Below are 18,540 nucleotides of genomic sequence, written 5' to 3'. Positions count from 1 at the left end.
AAACCAGAAATGACATCCAGGCTATATAAACATAATAAATATTAACAAGAGGATATTTACAAAATGAAACATATTACTACCTAGCTCAGTACGAACATAACTCAGCTTTCCTATCAGAAAATTCTTGTTGTCAAGGTTAGGAGCTCGGCCCTATCACTCTTAGAACAGGGATACTACACACTCTTCTACCTCATCTAAGTCCCCGAGATTGTATTTGATAATATTGGGAAACTCCTAATACAAACTAAAAACGGATTCATATCTTTTATTTAGAAAGAAAGGTCAAACACCCTTTATAAATCGGATCTTAAAAAAATAAGTTTTGAAATCATGAAAATAGTCGTTAAAAATGGATAAAACTTTCCTTTCTTGAACAGCTCGAAAGAAAATTTAGCCTTGTTGTTTGGAATTAAATGGCTTAGTGAGTTGAAAAAGGTAAAAGAAGACTTTGGAAGATAAAGGGAGATCAAGCTCTCAACTTATTAATTGATAAATTTTCATAAAACCCCAAGAATTGGTATGAAGTTGAGAAGGAACAACTTTACAAAGATGAAGAATTTCGGATTCAAAATAAGAAAAAAGAAGAATCACCCCCAGTCTAGTAAACAAGCATTCATACATATACATTAAATGACGCTCCGACTTATCAACTTGGGGGGAGTAAATCCTATCCTCAGGGTCAGGAGCTACTATCTCATACTTACCCTTATCCTCCCAATCTTTACATAGCCTATGTTGTCTATGAAAAATTTCAGCATATTCATTATCAGGGACAGCGAAAAAAGCAGTAATATCTACCCATTCTAAATCAAACAAAATTTTAGAAGACACGCTGAGTACTATTGAGCAAAACATAGAAAGCTATACCTACAAAACAGTAAAAGAAAATCGTCATTACAAGCCGGAACACCGAACAAAACAAACATTCAAATAGTTTCCAAGAGTTTGGGTCATCTTCAACAAAATAAAAAATCCCATAATTGTTAATCTCTCTCGCATACATAGCAATTAATCCATCCTATTAGAATTTGAAATGGCGCCGTTATCAGAAGCAAAAGTGGCACCATTTGAGGACACAAAGCAAAGCCTAACATTCAACACAAATTCATAACAGAGAAATGACTTTCAAAAAAAGTAAAATGACAAAGGATACTAATATAGAACAAACCAAGAAGATTATTGCAAGAAAACACCCATAAATATTACCAAGAAATCATTTTTATTCACACAAACATAACAAATAATATCATTAGAAGCACAAATACATTATCCAGTAAAAAACATTATTGCAGAAAAAAATGAAGAAAGAAAGGCCAACCTTGTTAGAAGGTGGAATGAAGGAATGCATGTGACAACAAACATGTGAACGTTCTAAACTTCTCAAGCAAGTACAAATGAAGATTCGAAATAGAATTTTAAGACAGAAAAAATCTTGAAAAGAAAATGGGGTCACAGTGAGAAAAATGAAAAAGCTTTGAGAGAGAAAGATGCAAAAGTCCCATAAGAATAAATAAAAAGAAGAAAGAGAAAAAGGAATTAAGTTTATATAAGACTCTGAGTAAAACGGTAAAGTCACAATCCTTTTAATGACGCATACAGTTGCCAATGTAACAAAAAAGAGTATACAAACGATTACGAAAAGACGCAACATTTTAGATTTAAGAACATGTCGAGTACTCGACCTAGCTCCATGAAAGGCAGTTTATCCGACGTGATAGATCAAAACCATAAGAGATCTAGTCCGACTTCTAAATGCTTGAGTCCGATCTAACAAAGTTCGGTCTCCAGTATGGGCACTATTCATACCTTGGTCCATCACTTAGCTAGGCCTAAAAGGATGGAGCCCAACCTGCTGATATTATCTATATTAAACAAACACCCGACCTCATAGTGGTCGAGCATGGCGACCAGGAGAGTCAGCCTCACTTATCTAAATAAGTAACTAACTCCTATTATCTCTCTTATTCATCTAGAAAGGAGATCCTAACAATCTCCCTAACAAAAGGGAGTAACCGACTCACCACCAAAAGTGGAACTACTCAAAAGGTGGTTATTGACTCTACACTTATAAATACACTGATATCTTTAGGTATATTTCAAACTCAATCTACTAAAAACCTACCTAAAACTCTTGCTAACTTAAGCATCGGAGTTCCTTGTAGGTACCATCCTCTACCTCCTCACAAGGAACTCAGATAGCAGTATCTTGACACCAACAGACGTCGAACGCTGTCCCAAAAGAATCTGGACCTCACGTTCAGGTCCAAAACAACTCAATTTCAGATAATCCTCAGAATAAATATTATTATTCATATTTCAGTAATATTATTATCTTTTATAAATTTATATAAATATATAATACAAATTATAAATAAAATGATATTATTAAAAATAAAAATAGTACTATCTTTTTTAAAATCTGTAGATTAAAAAATCAATTAATAATTGTTTCGTAAAATTTTACATATCTAAAAATAAAAAGTAGTATTTAAAATTTAGAAGTTATGCATCTCAAATTTATATAAAAAGATGTTATGTATTATATACGAATACTTAATTTAGTAATATATATATATATATATAACATCTTTGAATTTATATTACTTGATTATCAATTTTAATTTCTATCATTATTATTTTTTTTTATAAATGATTGCGTATCAAATATATAATATATAATATGATTATGAATTTAATTTATTATGTGCATTGGACTGTATCTTATGCCAATTTAGAACCCTCATACACCTATGTAACTTTATAAAAATGATTCTTTAATAGAGGAAAAAAAATACTTCTTTCTTGAAAAAATCAATCTAAATAATAAACATTAAAAAAGAATTGTTAAACGTTTTGACTTGGCTTATTCTATCATTCAAGGATTATACTACGTGAATCAAGGATTGTTTTAGCATATTCAATTCAATTCAGATTTTAGCATAATCTAGATTCCTTTTAACAAATATTTTGACTTCTTCACTAGAGAGAACTTGTCCTCGAGTGGGTGATGGTGGAGGAAATTTCGATACTTATGTTAACAAGAATTTTAAACATGTTCAAATTGATTGGAATTAAAAAAATATCTGAGTTAAATGGAGTATTTACATAAGTAGGATGGTAACCTAGCCATACTCCCATATCACCCAACTTTGTGATGGTGGGTAGTTACTTCCTTGATAGTAGGGGAGTTATCCCACGTTAGAGTAGCAGCTGAACTATAGAGAATTTCTGAGATAATACCTAACGCGGCCTTACTAGACGTGATTGCATTGAAATGATGTTTCACTTTTTATAACTGTTTGTGCGCTTTTTCAGTTTTCTTGATAACCGTGCGCTGTATTTAAAATAGGGTGAAATTACGTTTATGTTCGACACTATCATATATATTCAAAACCTTTTTTCTCTCTCTCTCCTTCTTTTGTTTTATTATCAAAAACCTTTCTTTTTTTTCCTCATTAAAAGTTCTCTTCTTCTTCATCTTTTTTGCTTCCAAGAAACTCTTTTTTTCACCATCTCTTCTGCTTCCAAGTTTTTTCGTTTCTGTATTTGTCATTGTTATTTCCAAGACTTTCAAACATTCTTTACTACATTTCTTACTATTTGTTTTAAAGTTGAATTTCTTTTCTTCTTTTCTTTTTTTGTGTCTTTCATACTTAGTTGGTCATCTTGGCATATTTTATTGTTGTATCGAAGATTTTGCTTGCTTTCTAATTTCTGAAAGGTGTCCAAGAAAGGGGTTACTTTTGGAGAATTTAGGGTAATAACAAAATTCATTTCCTAAGTAATGTAGTGTGATTACTTTCATTTGAACTTGTGCCTGGGACTTCTATTGCCCCTAAATGGTGTTGTTATCACTCTCGATAGGGCGCTATTTTTGTTTCTGCCTGTCTTTTGACCTCTGTCACTATTGAAGATAGTTTAGTTAATTGTTTTTGCTGTTGGTGACGATACCAACTTGCCTAATGCTGTGACAGACTTCATTTTTTTCACATGTAATTTTTTTTATTGTAGGTATAACCATCTTTATATCTCAATCTATAATCCAAATAATACCTTCTAGGATCTCTAAAGATTTACCAAAACTACATTTGCTAGCCACAAGGGATACTTGGCTTCCTTAATAAATCCTGCTTTCAAGAGTGTCTAAACTTATTCTTATACGACCTGTACTCTCTCAAGACTAAGCTTTTGTCATCGTTGCTATACAGGTCGTGACCTTGGATAAACGGCCAACTTGTGACACACGAGATTAGGTTGTATACCTGACATATCAGAAGCTCTTCATGTGAAGAGATTGACATTCTGTTTAAGCAAGTTAACGAGATCCTCTTTTATCCCTTGTACTAGATTGGCTCCAACATTTGTAATTTTTTCAATCTCATTTTTGATTTATACTTCTATTTTTTCCTCAGGCTGAGGTCTCATGTCCTCTCTTACTCAAACACTATCGAGCTCTATTATATGGACTTCCTTACCCCTAAGGCTACCTCACAAATTTAAGCTTTCATTGTAGCATTTACCCCCCCTTCTCTGATTTTCTGATCTCCTCTTAAGGTGACTATCTTGAGTGAAGAATTTTATGCAGAGATAAAGAGTTGATACTACCGTGACAAGTTGATTTAATGTTGCCTGACCTATTAAGGTGTTGTAAGCTGATGGAATATCCACTACAATATAGTTGACACTCACTGTTCATACCTTCAAACCCTTACCAAAGGTAGTATACAAAGTAATGTATCCTAAAGGTTGAATTGAGGTTTCTCGCATCCAAAGAATGTGTTTGGATATGCCTGCAAATTCTTTTCTTCCAAACTAGGTTTATTGAAAACATGCTTGAATAGGTTGTCTGCTAAACTCACGTAATCTACCAACATCTTGTGGAGGTTGACATTGGCTAGAATCATGATTTTCATCATGGCCAAGGATAACTCCTTTAGCATCCTCTTTTGTGAAGATGATTGTGGAAAAGTTAGGCATTCCTTTATTTTCCACAACTTGGTAGACCTCCTTTAAGTGCCTCTTATGGGAGGATTTGGTTATTTCTCCTGCTACGAACCCACCGACAATGACATAGACATGTCTTTCAGGAGTATTGGTTGGTTGCCCTAGTTTTTCCCTATCCTCCTATTCATGCTTCCTTTTGTTGGTTTCACCTGATCTTCCAACAAGATATTTGTCCAACTTTTCTTCTCTGGTTAGCTTTCCTAACACATTTTTTAAATCGTAGCAGTCGTTTGTGGAATGACCATAAATACGACGATACTCATAATAGTCTGAACGATTTTCTCTTCTTTCTCTGAATTGGCCTTGGTGGTGGCATCTTTTTCAGTGTGGTATATCTCCCTGTAAATATCTACCAAAGACACGTACAAAGGAGTGTTGGAGTGGTACATTATGGGTCTATTCAGATTGTCTCCTTCTTTCTTCTTTTGATCCTTCTTTTTATCTCAGGCCTAGTGTGTATTGTCCCATTCGTTCATATGCTTTCTTATTTGAGTAGTTTATTCCATATTGATATATTTTTCAACCCGTTATCGTACCTCGTATAAAAAGGTTTTGTGCCTCTTTGATATGGACTATTAATAAGTCCCATAATGGCTGTTTAGTAGGTAGATTTTCAATTTTTAAATAATCCTTATTAAAGTTCTTTATGCAAGCTCTAAAGGTATTTCCAACTTTTTGTTTGACACCTACGAGGCTCAGAGCACATTTTGCCTTATTTTTTTAAATTGAAAAACGTATGAGAAAATTTTTTGCCAAGTCGTGAAAGCAGGTGACGGGCCTAGGCGGAAGGTCATTGAACCACTTCATGGTAGATTTGGTCAAAGTGGTTGAAAAGGCCTTGCATCGAGTTGCGTCAAACATATCTGTCAGGTATATATGACTTTTAAAATTGTTTGAGTGATGTCAAGGGTTCGAAGTTCCATCATAAAGATTCATATTCGGGCACTTAAAGTTCCTAAGAACTTTAGCCTACATTAGAGCTGGGTATGCAGGTCATGATCTGTGAGTCAATTCATTTAATTCGCAATTTGCATCATTTAAATCCGTAATTTTTGTGGATTTTTCAATCCATACCATTTAACTCATGGGCTAAATGGGTTGAACCCGCAGTTTAGCAGGCCAACCCATTAGCCCACTTTAGGTATATACAATATTAACAAAAATATATTTATATGGGCTAAAAGTTAATAATCCATTTAAAACTTATTTTTTTCACCTAGCATTTACTTTTTAATTCTTTATTTAGACTTAAAATTGGCATAAATATCAATTTATTGCTATGCAAGATTTGTGTCCTTTTTATGGCCATTTTCTTGTCAATCTTTTAGTCATAGCTCATGAATTTGATAATAGCAATGCAAAAAAAAAAGTAACAAAAAAAATAATTTGTGATTTTGGCTAGCCCGCAAAACCGTGGACCAACGCGGTGCAGACACGGGCCTCTCTCAAAGCAATTCATATATAATCGTAGTTCAACTCCTTTGGGAACTGAAGATCCCTTTTCGGAAGATATCATGCTGGCTATATATTGCGAGCTGATTCAGTTCGGTCCGTTTATATTTAGCCTGTTGTGGTCTAGGATAAACGGATCGGGCTGGCCCGTATACCCACCTCTAGCAAGCATGATATCTTTCGAAAAGGGATCTTCAATTCCTAAACAAGTTGAATTACGATCTTCACGACGTCTTTAGCCTTTGAGGTTGAATTCGAACCTCTTCAATTTTTATTCAAGCTTTCTACAACTTCGTAATTCTCTCCGAAGAAGTCATTTAGACTCAAGATGTCACTCTAACTCGACCTCCAGCTATTTCAAACAGCCTTGATGACCATGAACTAATACCATTATCTCCGTTGCGTTTCTATTCCCTATTCCTTCAGGGGTGTGAATTTGGGAATCTATCCTTCGTCCTCCTAGGTCCGCTCTGTCTCTTTCCTCCTCAGCACCCTTCCATCTTTTCGAATTTTGGATATAAAGGGTGCTCTATCATTATCGAGATAATCTCTGCTATGGGAGTCTGAATCTGGCGATGTACGTCCATCTTCTAGATGAACATTTGCCGTGGTTGGTGTAGATTTTTAGGTTCCCGACAACAACGACAATATTCTGTATGGTTACTTTGAACCAATTGGTTGTGGACCTAGACGAAAGGTTCAAACTCCATTGGACGAATATTCCAACTTGTTCACCAAATAAGAAATCTGTAAAAGACTTCGATATTTAATTTTGCAAGAATTTTAGGTAAGTTAAAGTAAATTAAAATTAAAAAAATACGAGTTAAATGAGTATTTATAGAAATAGGGTAGCAACCTAGCCTCACCCCCATATCTTCCCATCTTGTGATGGTGGATAGTTACTTTGATATTAAGAGAGTTATGGCATATTAGAGTAGTGACTGAGCTGTAGAGGGTTTCTAATGACCTGACTGGGCTTTAGTTGCCATGCAAGTCAAGCCAAACATTATTTAGAGATCCCGTGGCCCGAACAAATTGGGCAAACTAAGCCAAATGTTTTTTGGTCACTTCTAAAATGATCCATTGATGTTGTGGGCTTTTTTAGAAAGCGGACTAGTTTATTTGCATTATACGAAAAGAACCTAATTACAAAATTAAAAATAATGTATAAAACCAATTAAAAAGAAAAAAAATATAAATACCTAACTATAAATTTAATAAAATTATAAAAAATAATTGAATAATTAAAGTATATTTTACATATCCACAAATATAAAATTTAGTAGTATAACTGTATTTACAAAATTATCTTTTATTTAAGAAAAATATTGTTAAAATATTAAATTATTTCCATATTTCATGAAATTTCATTCCATTCATCTTTACGTTGGCTCAAGTCAATAAATATTTGTGCACATATTAAAGAAGACCATAGAGAGACGAAAAGATTGCCTTGCTCATTTCACAAATAATGGTTTATCATGTTACATGTATACAGAAGAGAAAAATCTTCAGCTTTTGTGGCTAAATTTCTTAACTTACCAAAAAACCCCTGATGTTACAAACCTTGAAATGAAGACTAACCAAGGCATATAAACCAAACTAGCTTACAGCATTGACCACTATGCCCCTCTAAAAACCAGAATTGGCTAGCTACACACCTACCTAGCGTGTGAAAGTGAAACTATACATATGGTACAACACTTGTACAAATAAAAGAATTTGAGCACTGCCAATTGTTACAGCTACACCTACAACTACTACTACAAGTAGTACTAATCTTTCACATCTAGCAGTTGTAGTTGAGCCAATAGTAGATTATGCTGCCCTCTGGCTTCTTCTATTTTACTTCTAAGATCTGTTACCTGTAAAATCATAAACCATTTTTTTCGTAGGTCACAGAAGCCAAAACAACTGAACTATTTCATTCTATGCAGTTAATAGAGAATATCTAATTTAACAAACTTCAATTGCATCAGGCAACTATGTTTAGTAAGTATCTTGGGATATAAGTTACAAATATAGAGATATCGAGACAATGGACATAAAGACTAGGTTCCAGGGCTTGAACATGTAACCTTGAAGTCACACAGAGACAACTCAACCATTGCTCTAAGGCTCTCCTTCAAGGATAATAGTATATATGAATGAATAAAATTAGACAGTGCAGATTACCTTAAGATTAAGTTCTTCTTGTATCTTTTCAGATTCCAAACATCTGCAGGGTAAAGATTTAAAAGCATATCAATATATAACTATATTAAAACTCCATTGTGAAAATCAAATTGAAAAAATGGGATAAAAATAGAATGGAGGTTGTATTGGACTGCAAGAATTGATCAAGAATCAAGAAAATCTAAGTTGCTGAGCAACAGCATCCCACGCGATCAAGACCGTTGCTGTGGTGGTAAACACGAAACAGAAGTATACTCACTTTGTCCGTAGTTTCTGGTTTTCTTCCAATAATATTAAGGTCTCTTGGTCTAGCATCTGCTCCGCAGGAGACGGAATAACCTACCATCAAACACACAGGCAGAAGTTGCCATCAGAATACTGAAGTTATCAAAATTGGAGGAATATGGTTTTCAATAAATACATATCATATACATATGAACAAGATGGACCAATTTCAACATAACAAACGAAGTTACTACCGACCTGCATATTCTGAGATAAGCCAACACCTTTAATATTCTCTTCCTTTGCATGCTTTTTCGAATTATGGAGGTCTACCGATTCATATATCTTCCTCTTGTTATTAGATCCTGAACCAAGTCAGAATATACAAATTAGATTACATTAAGATAGTGACGCAGAATCTTGATTATCACATAAGCAGTTACCTTGCTCAGATGTGTTTCGCATGGTTCTCTTGCGTAGTTCAGCATTTTCATTTGCTGCTTTAGCATCAACAGAGTAGGAACTTCTATTGAGTTCGGCTTGTTTCGCTTTAGGAACTGGATATTTTTCGCGATACCCGAGCAATCTACAATGCACGTCCCTACATAAATTTTAAGAGTCCTAGTCATCTCAGATATCAATGCTTAAAAATCGTTAAAACTAGTATTAGCATTTTACATAGTTACTATTTACTCTGTTATTTTCCTGGATAATCATGAATTTTAACACAAGCATAAACACTACCAGTATTCCCATGTCATTTCCTTCAATCGTGCTTCAAGCTTTTGAAACAAAGAAGTTTTCTCAAAATCTTGCTTATTATGAGTTGGCTCAACAAAATCCGCTTGCAGGATACCTAATACAAGATCAACATAATTTATTATGTAGCATATTATGACGACTCGGTGTGTCTCGATAATTGAAAAGAACTTGACACCGCATGGAGATGTTTTACTTACCAACAACTCCTCTGCCTCTACTGTCTAAATAGTTCACAACCTGCCAAAATGGCTGATATTGAAAAGTAGCAATTGTATTAGAGAGAGAAGAGAAAAGCTAGATAATAACTATATGCTACAAACTGGCATGATTTGTCAATGAACCTACATAAGAATTTATTCAAAAGAGAAAGACAAAAGACAACAATGAAGAGCATGACATGACATGACTTGTAATTTCTAATTTCTACATTAGTCTCCATATAGCAGCAGCCAAATTTTTGTCATGATAAAATTGATCTATTTTTAAAAATAGGAGTTTTAGTAAAATGAAAGCTAGGACCATTTGTGAACCAGATAGCAAATAACCAACATCTAGCCTATTTTATTTCACCCCAAATCATGGAGGCTAACTCCAAAAATTAGTTCAGCGAGTTAGCACAACATATCCAACATTCATAGAAGAATTGGTAAAAGATTCCATAAGGAAATCACAACAGAGAAATATATGAACAAATGTGAAACAATTTGGAGTAACTGAGTAAGCACCACATTACACACTAGTATTAAGGGAAAGAAACTCATGCCCTTTGAAAAGTGTACAGCATGTTAACAGTGTTAATTTTAGGTTGAATCAATATACAACTAATAAGTTAAAAAAATTGTGTATTGATCTTCCATTTCCTTTATATCATGCACATAGCTATAACTGTATTCAGCTACACTACGAATATTGAAGACTTAATCTTAATGATGCTTTTTGTGTACTGCTCAAAGTACTTTTTCCCTTGTTTCCTTAACTATAAATACAAGTTAATAATATAATAAAATATGATGTTATTTAGCTCTTATGCACTATAAGAAAATCATTAACTGTTTAACACCATAGAATGGTTAACAACCACTGTTATAACATTTAGGGCGATAATTTACCAGTATTAGCCGACTTTTGTGATATACATTGAAACCGTGCATAATGACTCGAGGAGCTTCCTTAAGGAATCCAACTGTTGTCACAACTGTTGCCTACACATTGAGCCCCAAAAAAGAAATTAAATTATAAAAAAAAGTTGAGTAAATTGAAACAGTATGTTGTAATTGAAATTACCATTCATAAGTTTTAAATTTAGCTGAGACCTTTCATTTCCCTTAACTTTCTATTAGTTTTGTATTTAATATTAAGATAACTTTTATCCCTCAAATAATATTAAGACAGTCAAAAGTAAGATAATAACCTCCACGGTTCCACCAACTTGTGGTTTATACAAGATAAATTCAGGATATTTAAGATCATCAGCAATGTTATGTGGCTGCACAACTATGCCTCTCAAAAACATATGAAAAGTTTCTGGTATCCGCAAGTACAATATTGACATATAAACCTGCAAAACATGAGAATATTAGACCAATAAATTCACCCTTTTACATGGCCACACAAGCATAAGAATAATTTCAAAGTCCAGCATACACGTAAACAGAAACGGAACCGATGAGCAATATGTTTCTCATTTGCTTCCCGCCAGGCAGGAATTGTGTCAATCTTCCTTACATCCCCAGCAATTCGTATATCCTGCATATGAATAGAAGCCCCCTTGTTAAGCAATCAAAGCAAAATTCCAAAACAGTCAGTACAGCAGAAACAAAAAGGACATATCACCTCGGGATCCGTATCAAAATCTAGCTCCAAGTTCCCATCATCATTGAGCCACAAGTTGTAGATAATGACTTTAGTACCATGAGATCCAACGTCATTAAACTGTCGGAATGAAGAATATTTGAACTGAATAAGAACATGCTCATATTTTGAGAGGAGAAACAGAATATCATTAAGAATTAGAGAACAAGAATACAAGAAAATGTTACTAACTATCAAAAACAAACATACTATATGTAGACCAAAAATCAACTGTCAATCAGCCAACCATACGTATTTGGTGCTTATGAAAAAAAAATTGATAATGTTGCTATAAAAACATTTGATTATTCTTCTATGATAGATTTGATTATTCTATTATATCAGGGTTCGTCTATTCTGGAACCTGTTTTTGGTGTTCGTGGAGCATGTTTGTATCAGAAATACAATCAGCATTAGGAAACAAACTAATTTGTCAAACAAATTACTTCATATGGGTACAAGCATTGTTGCATGCTTTATTCCCTTGCTGGTCAACCATATTTTTCTGGATATATGTGAGGATGTGAATCCACTTCTATACATTCTCTTTTCTAATAAAATTACTCAAACAGCTTTTATTTCCTTTTCTGATAAAACTGTGCAGAGACAATTTAATCTCTTTTACAAAATTTAAGCTAATTGAGAGAAACAATCTCCAAAGTTTACTTTTAGCATTACTAGAAAACATAAAATAAATTTAGAAAAAAAAAATCATTTCCATAATATACATAGTATTATTAATGAAATAATTTTAATCTAACAACTTCCAGTCAATAGTCACGGATGAAAGGAAAAATGTAGAAACTAACTTGTCCAAGAAGTTCCTCTTCTGAGGAGTATGGAGACCAGCGCAAAATCAAAGATAAATTGGTGACAAAATGCTCTTTGCCATTTAATATCTCCAATGATCCAGTTGACGAATTAAACTCATAGTTTACCTGATATTGACAAGAACAGATAGTGTTGTAAATACTCAACTAGTAGAATCAACCATTGCAGAAAAGATTCTTATGAGAGAGGAAAAAAATTGATTTAGCAAACAATCAGTGTTCAGAAGTCTCTTAAAAGTCTGCCATAAGCATGTTGCAATAAGGGTCCTTTTAGGATTATTTTTAGGGGGAAAAGAATAAAACAAAACATAAAAGGGACCCTTGGAGCAATCCGTAACAGTTTATGTCTTCTCGTGACCTTTCTGGTCCCATCTTCAAGTTCTGAATTAACCACTGACATTTTGTCAACCCAAGCTCCCTACAGAAACTCCGCCTATGCTACACCTGTGGTACATAGCTGGTCCCAAACCCGGATAAAGGAAGAGAGTAGTGTTAGGTCTTCGACAGCCAACATGAAAACTTAGTCGAATCTTCATGACATGGATCAAAGACTTTAATGCGCTAAAGCTAAGCCGTTGCCCGGAAGCAACACGCTGTATGAGCACGAGCCGCTGCATCGGTTCCCAGGTATAGTGTTAAATGAGCAAGGGTTCACACCTTCGTTCCAGCGTTTCGTGAATGAACGAGGGTAAATAAATAAGCTAGTTCATAAAAAAAAAAAGAAGGTAAAGGTAAAGATCGAAGCAACTGAAGGTTGAGATTTGGGACATAAAATATAGGCATTCTAACAAGAAAATCCATGGAGGTGGTGGATTCCATGACAAGGAGGAAGATTAACATCTTGTGCCTACAAGAAACAAAATAGGTCAGCGCAAAAGCTAAGAAGTTGGATAACTCCGGGTTCAAACTTAGGTATACGAAAAAGGTGAAGAATAGGAATGGGGCCGATATTATCGTGGATACGCAGTGAAAGAATGACCTAGTGGATATCAAGAGAGTGGGTGATTGGGTAATTTCTATCAAACTTGTAGTGGAATGAGGTACTTTTCATGTGATTAACGCCTATACGCCGCAAGCGGGTTCGGATGAGCAATACAAGATATGGTTTTGGGAGGATCTAAAGAGTTTGGTCTAAGACATACCTGCCGGAGGTACGATTTTCTTAGGAGATTTAAATGGTCATGTTGGAAGATAAGTGTTTGGGTATGAAAATACTCACGGAGGTCATGGTTTCAGAGTGGTCAATACCGAGAGTAAAACTATTTATTTTTTCTCAACCTTTGACCTTCTCATCGTAAATACATGCTTTAAAAAGAGAGACAAACATCTTATAACTCATAGGAGTGGCATGACAAGATCTCAAATCGACTTCTTATAGAGAAGAGTCGATCGAAAATTTTGCATTAATTGTAAAATTATTCCGAAAGAAAATTTAACAACACAACATACGATGCTCATCATGCATTTTTGCGTTGAGCAAAAGTTGAGAAAAATATATCATACAAAAAACCCAAGGACAAAGAGGTGGCGAATGAAAGGTGAAAACAAAGTGGAAAGGGGATGTAAGTGTGGAGGAAATGTGGAGGGAGATGGCAAAAGTTACTAGAAAAACATCAAAAGAAAGTTTTGATGAATCTAGAAGGATAGACCAAGAGACAAGGACTCCTGGTGATAGAATGCAAATGTACAAGAAGATAAAAGAAAAAAATGGAATGCTTTAAAGAATGGTCTTTCTGATACAATGAAAATAATTGGAAAAAATATAAGACGACGAGGAAAGAGAGAAAAGTGGCTGTAAGTGAAGTAAAAACAAGAACATATGAGGGTTTCTACTAGTCTTTAGGAATGAAGGAGAAAAATGTATTATAGAATCGCCAAGAGCCGTGAAAGAAAAACGAGAGACTTAGATCAGGTTCAGACATAAAGGATAAAGACAAAAATCAACAAAAAGCGGAAGAGCTACTTCTATGAGTTATTTAATGAAAGACAAAAGATTCTTCCAAGTCTTGGTCGATTATCCATGAGTGAAGAAGATCAAAATTTCGACTACTATCGAATGATTTGAGACTTCGAGGTAAAAGATGCTCTAAAGCGAACGAAAAATGGCATGCCAGTAAGACCTAATAATATTCTGATTGAAGTTTGGAAGGGCCATAGAGAGAGATACTGGTTAACCAAGCTTTTTAATGAAATTTTAAGGTAAAAAAAAAGATGTCAGATGAGTGGAGAAATAACATCTTGATACTTATCTACAAGAATAAAGGGATATACAGAATTGCAAAAACCATGAAGGGAACAAGCTCATGAGCCATACCATAAAGTTATTAGAAAGGATGATAGACACTAAGACGAGAGACACAGATAACAAAAAACCAATTTGGTTTTATATCAAGCAGATCCACCACTGAAGCTGCATACCTGTTAAGAAGAATGATAGAAAGGTATCGTAATAATAAAAGGAATTTACATATAGTGTTTACTGATTTGGAAAAGACGTACAATAGAGTGTCAAGGCAAGTCTTATGGAAGGTTTTGGAAAGGAAACGAGTAAAGATCGCATATATTCATGCAATTAAAGACATGTATAATGGGGTTACTAATTAGTGTGAAGACTCAAGTTAGTGTAACAGAGAAATTTTTTATTTGTATAGGATTACGCTAGGAATCATCCTTAAATCCATACATTTTCACATTAGTCTTAGAAATACTCACAGAACATATACAAGAGCCTATGTCATGATACATGCTTTTTGCCGATGACATCGTCCTTGTGGAGGAGTCAAGAAAAGACCTAAATAAGAAGTTGGATTTATAGAGATGAGCTCTAGAAGTGTATGGTCTGCGCAAAAACCGTAGCAAGACGAAATAGATGGAATGTAAATTTGTTTGCCGAAGGAAAAACCCTAATACATAGGTGAAGATTGAAGAAAACATCCTACAAAAAGTTAAAAGTTTAAAGTATCTTGAGTACATCATATAAATAATAGAGATTGAGCAAGATATAAATCATAAGATACAAACAGGTTGGTCAAAATGACAGAGTGTGCCTGGTTTTATATGACAAAAAAGTGCATTTAAAACTTAGAGATCAATTCTATCGCATTACTATCAGACCGGCTATACTTTATGGTACAAAGTGTTGAATGGCCAAAAAGGAATATGAACATAAGTTAAATGTGACAGAGATGAAGATGTTGAGATCGATGAGTGGTCATACACAATTGGATAGAATAAAGAATGAAGATATAAGAGAGAAAGTCGGAGTAGCACCTATTGTAAAAAAGATGGTAGAATCACGTATCAGGTAGTTTGGACATGTGAAAAAGAGACTAACAGAGCACTCAGGATAGTGGATGAGATGATAGATGAACAAAGAGTGAGATCGAGAAAAACCTAGAAAGACCATCTATGAAATAGTCAAACGAGATAAAGCTCAATAGAGTCGTTTGATCCATGTAGCCAACTCCTTCACTAGGTTTTGTTGTTGTTGTAAGCTCCCTACAGAACCCATGATGTTTTGGCAAGATGTTCTTAACATGATTAACCGGAATTTACCCCTAGAAGCACTAGCATCTCGCATCTTTATCTACAAAAATATGAATGAAGTGTGTAGAGATTGCTCAAGAGCTCCTCTCTTTCTAATGTGTCCTATTGTGTGTAGTGTAGTCTCTCATTCTCTCTAGAAGTTTTTGGAATGCTTGGAACTGTCCGTTGACAATGGACTTGCATCAACATCTCACTAACTTGAAAAGCTTTGGATGCTTTTAAGAAGAAACAATCTTATGTTAGCCCTCAACTTATATGTTTTGGTGTATCTAGTGGCAAAGGAATGCTAAAAAAGAAAAACACTATTCATACATCAAATACTCTTTTAACATCCGTATAAAAATTCAGTTGCTACTAAATAATTGTGTATTTAAATTATTTTTAATTAACAAAACAAAGAGAATGCGGGTTTGTTTAAGAAAATACTATTGTCAAAATGGTGTTTATTATAAAGGGTGTAGACGTAGTAGAGAATTGCTAAAAAATGTTAATGACTCCTTTTCAATCTAACTTTATTTGGAGTATAATTACTATTTTGGCACCCCTTAATTCAAGCAACAAGTTGAAGAGAAGTAGCATTTGAAGCCTATGCATAATATAAATCAAATTCTCTACGTAATAAAAGAAAAATGTGGAATACCACTCACCATGGGTACTACTATTCTGTCAAGCTTTTCTTGCACCAAAAATGTATATGACAGAAGTCCAATGCTTTGCGTCAATATCCTGATGCAGGTTAAAAACAGTAAGAAAAATTAAGCATAGTTTTCACTTTTCTTTTCCACTATAGCTTCAATTTTGATCCCAAAATCACCTTGCCTCACTCTAATGAAAGATCAGAAGGTCTAATGTTTAAAAGCCTAACTAACTTCAGCGTGGATAGATGCTTTAAGTTTTTGTCACATACCCATTACTCATATGCCGACTGAAGACAATGACATCAGCCCCAAGCCTCATAGTACTGGTCTTAAAGCCATTACCATCTGCAACAATAAATCAAAACTTAAAAAAAGAATAAAGCACGAATACGAAAATAGTTGAAGAAAGAATGCCAAGACCCATACACTGCCCAATAGCCAGCTTTGACTTCTTATCTGAAAATCCAAAACTCATGCAATGCCTCATTGCTTCTGGATCCATTCCACCACCATCATCTGATTACCCAATGTCAGTACAAAATCAATAAAAAATGTCAAATGTAAATTTTTGAATTTTGAATCTTACCAAATCATGATGCTCAGGGTAAACATGTTCCTAACAAGACTCAGGCTAGGATTTTCAATAACTAAATTTCTAAAATTGATATGTTCCAAAACCATTGTACCTTGAATCAGCAATGCTGGACTTCCATCCTTTGGATTTGAAGTTTTATCTACAAGGACAAAGGTAGCCCCATTTTGGATCTATCCTAAGCACAAATGGCAAGAATGCAATACAAATTGGAGCATAAAACAAATGTAAAATGTGAGATGTAACACGTCAAATGATGATTTTAAACAAGAAATGAAAAATCACAGCAATAAAGATTATGGTTTTACACCAATCTATGGAATGATAATTAAGTAAAGAACATTGGAATAAACATGAACCTTAAAAAACGTATAGTAACAGTAAAAACCAGAAAAGAAGGATATGTACAAAGGAAATCATTTCTTGAAAACATCACAGTTAATAAAGAATACACCATCAGAAATCAATGCCAAAATAAGTATGCAGCTAGATGACAAAACTAACACAGCATATACAATACTTAAAAATTCATGTAGTTCACAACTGAAACATCAGGAATAATCACCTCATCAACTGCATTATCGAGAAGCTCTGCTATGGCTGCAACCAAAATCAAAGAAAAAGACCAACACATTAAAAGAAAAAACAAAAACGACTATGAGACAAAGGTGGACAATTAAAGTAATCAAAGAGGATGAACAAGTTCATATAAGTCATAAGAAAATACCACCAAATGCCCACTTATGTGAAGTTGCATTCGAGTGAAGGAACATAGGGTGTACATGTAGATAGTTTTTGGCATCTGAAATCAAAGAAAAATATTAGTACGATGAGAAATGAAGAATGAGTAAAATTCTCTGAACTTACAAAACATCAGCATATGTCGAGCTCAAAAAATTGTCACAACTAGCACTAACGTCCACGGAAGAAACTATAAGCTGCATTAATTTGGAAATTACTTTGGACTGTGACTTTTTTACAAGCAGGCCCATCATCGTAAGTCCCAGCTTTCCAAAACTGCCTAGTAAGGGGTGCTGCACAAATGGGTGACGCATAAGAAATGTCTGAATCATCACCTGGTGGCAACCACTGATTAGCTACCAGGCCGTTCCTTGGAATATTAGAGAACATATTATTTTCAGAATCTTGTCGAACAGAATGAATGCGAGATCCATTTCGATTGGCCAGTTGACCTTTATTAGTCGATTTTTCTTGCTTTACATCCAAAACAAGATCTGGCTCCTGCTTCACCGCTATGGGAATGACCTTTTCACTCTCATCATCACTAGATAAATCAATAATTTCTATGCCTCCCATATTTGTCCCTGTAACCAAAGCAAAGCATACAAAGTTGAGTTAGCATTATGAAACAAGAATACAATATAGAGTAACTAAAACAAGAATGTGAGTCAAACAACTATCAACCTGTATACATGACACATTTGACTTTAGGCACACATGCATC

The 18,540-nt window shown here is 34.3% G+C and overlaps 1 protein-coding gene across 5 annotated transcripts in view; it reads right to left on the bottom strand.

Annotated features, from left to right (window-relative positions):
- Positions 1 to 7,893: 7,893 nt before the first annotated feature.
- LOC107477998 (protein MICRORCHIDIA 6) overlaps positions 7,894 to 18,540 on the bottom strand; it is a 15,140-nt gene continuing 4,493 nt past the window's right edge. For 4 of the 5 annotated variants that reach the window (XM_016098088.3, XM_016098091.3, XM_016098093.3 and 1 more), the window contains 19 exons: positions 18,035 to 18,400; positions 17,803 to 17,877; positions 17,641 to 17,675; positions 17,170 to 17,248; positions 16,910 to 16,999; positions 16,753 to 16,828; positions 16,493 to 16,571; positions 12,279 to 12,407; positions 11,452 to 11,550; positions 11,263 to 11,364; positions 11,030 to 11,176; positions 10,728 to 10,820; positions 9,816 to 9,867; positions 9,601 to 9,712; positions 9,300 to 9,457; positions 9,115 to 9,221; positions 8,891 to 8,970; positions 8,632 to 8,674; positions 7,894 to 8,321 (listed from right to left, as the gene is read on the bottom strand). In XM_016098088.3, the coding sequence (XP_015953574.1) occupies positions 8,232 to 8,321; positions 8,632 to 8,674; positions 8,891 to 8,970; positions 9,115 to 9,221; positions 9,300 to 9,457; positions 9,601 to 9,712; positions 9,816 to 9,867; positions 10,728 to 10,820; positions 11,030 to 11,176; positions 11,263 to 11,364; positions 11,452 to 11,550; positions 12,279 to 12,407; positions 16,493 to 16,571; positions 16,753 to 16,828; positions 16,910 to 16,999; positions 17,170 to 17,248; positions 17,641 to 17,675; positions 17,803 to 17,877; positions 18,035 to 18,400 (2,012 nt within the window). In that variant the 3' untranslated portion in view covers positions 7,894 to 8,231. The remainder of the gene's footprint in view (positions 8,322 to 8,631; positions 8,675 to 8,890; positions 8,971 to 9,114; positions 9,222 to 9,299; positions 9,458 to 9,600; positions 9,713 to 9,815; positions 9,868 to 10,727; positions 10,821 to 11,029; positions 11,177 to 11,262; positions 11,365 to 11,451; positions 11,551 to 12,278; positions 12,408 to 16,492; positions 16,572 to 16,752; positions 16,829 to 16,909; positions 17,000 to 17,169; positions 17,249 to 17,640; positions 17,676 to 17,802; positions 17,878 to 18,034; positions 18,401 to 18,540) is intronic. The other variant, XM_016098089.3, reaches the window with a different exon arrangement.

Source organism: Arachis duranensis, chromosome 3 (genome assembly GCF_000817695.3).
Source record: "Arachis duranensis cultivar V14167 chromosome 3, aradu.V14167.gnm2.J7QH, whole genome shotgun sequence".
Classification (NCBI taxonomy): domain Eukaryota; kingdom Viridiplantae; phylum Streptophyta; class Magnoliopsida; order Fabales; family Fabaceae; genus Arachis; species Arachis duranensis.
Note: the sequence above shows the minus strand (reverse complement) of the source record. Positions and strands in the feature narration are given on the sequence as shown.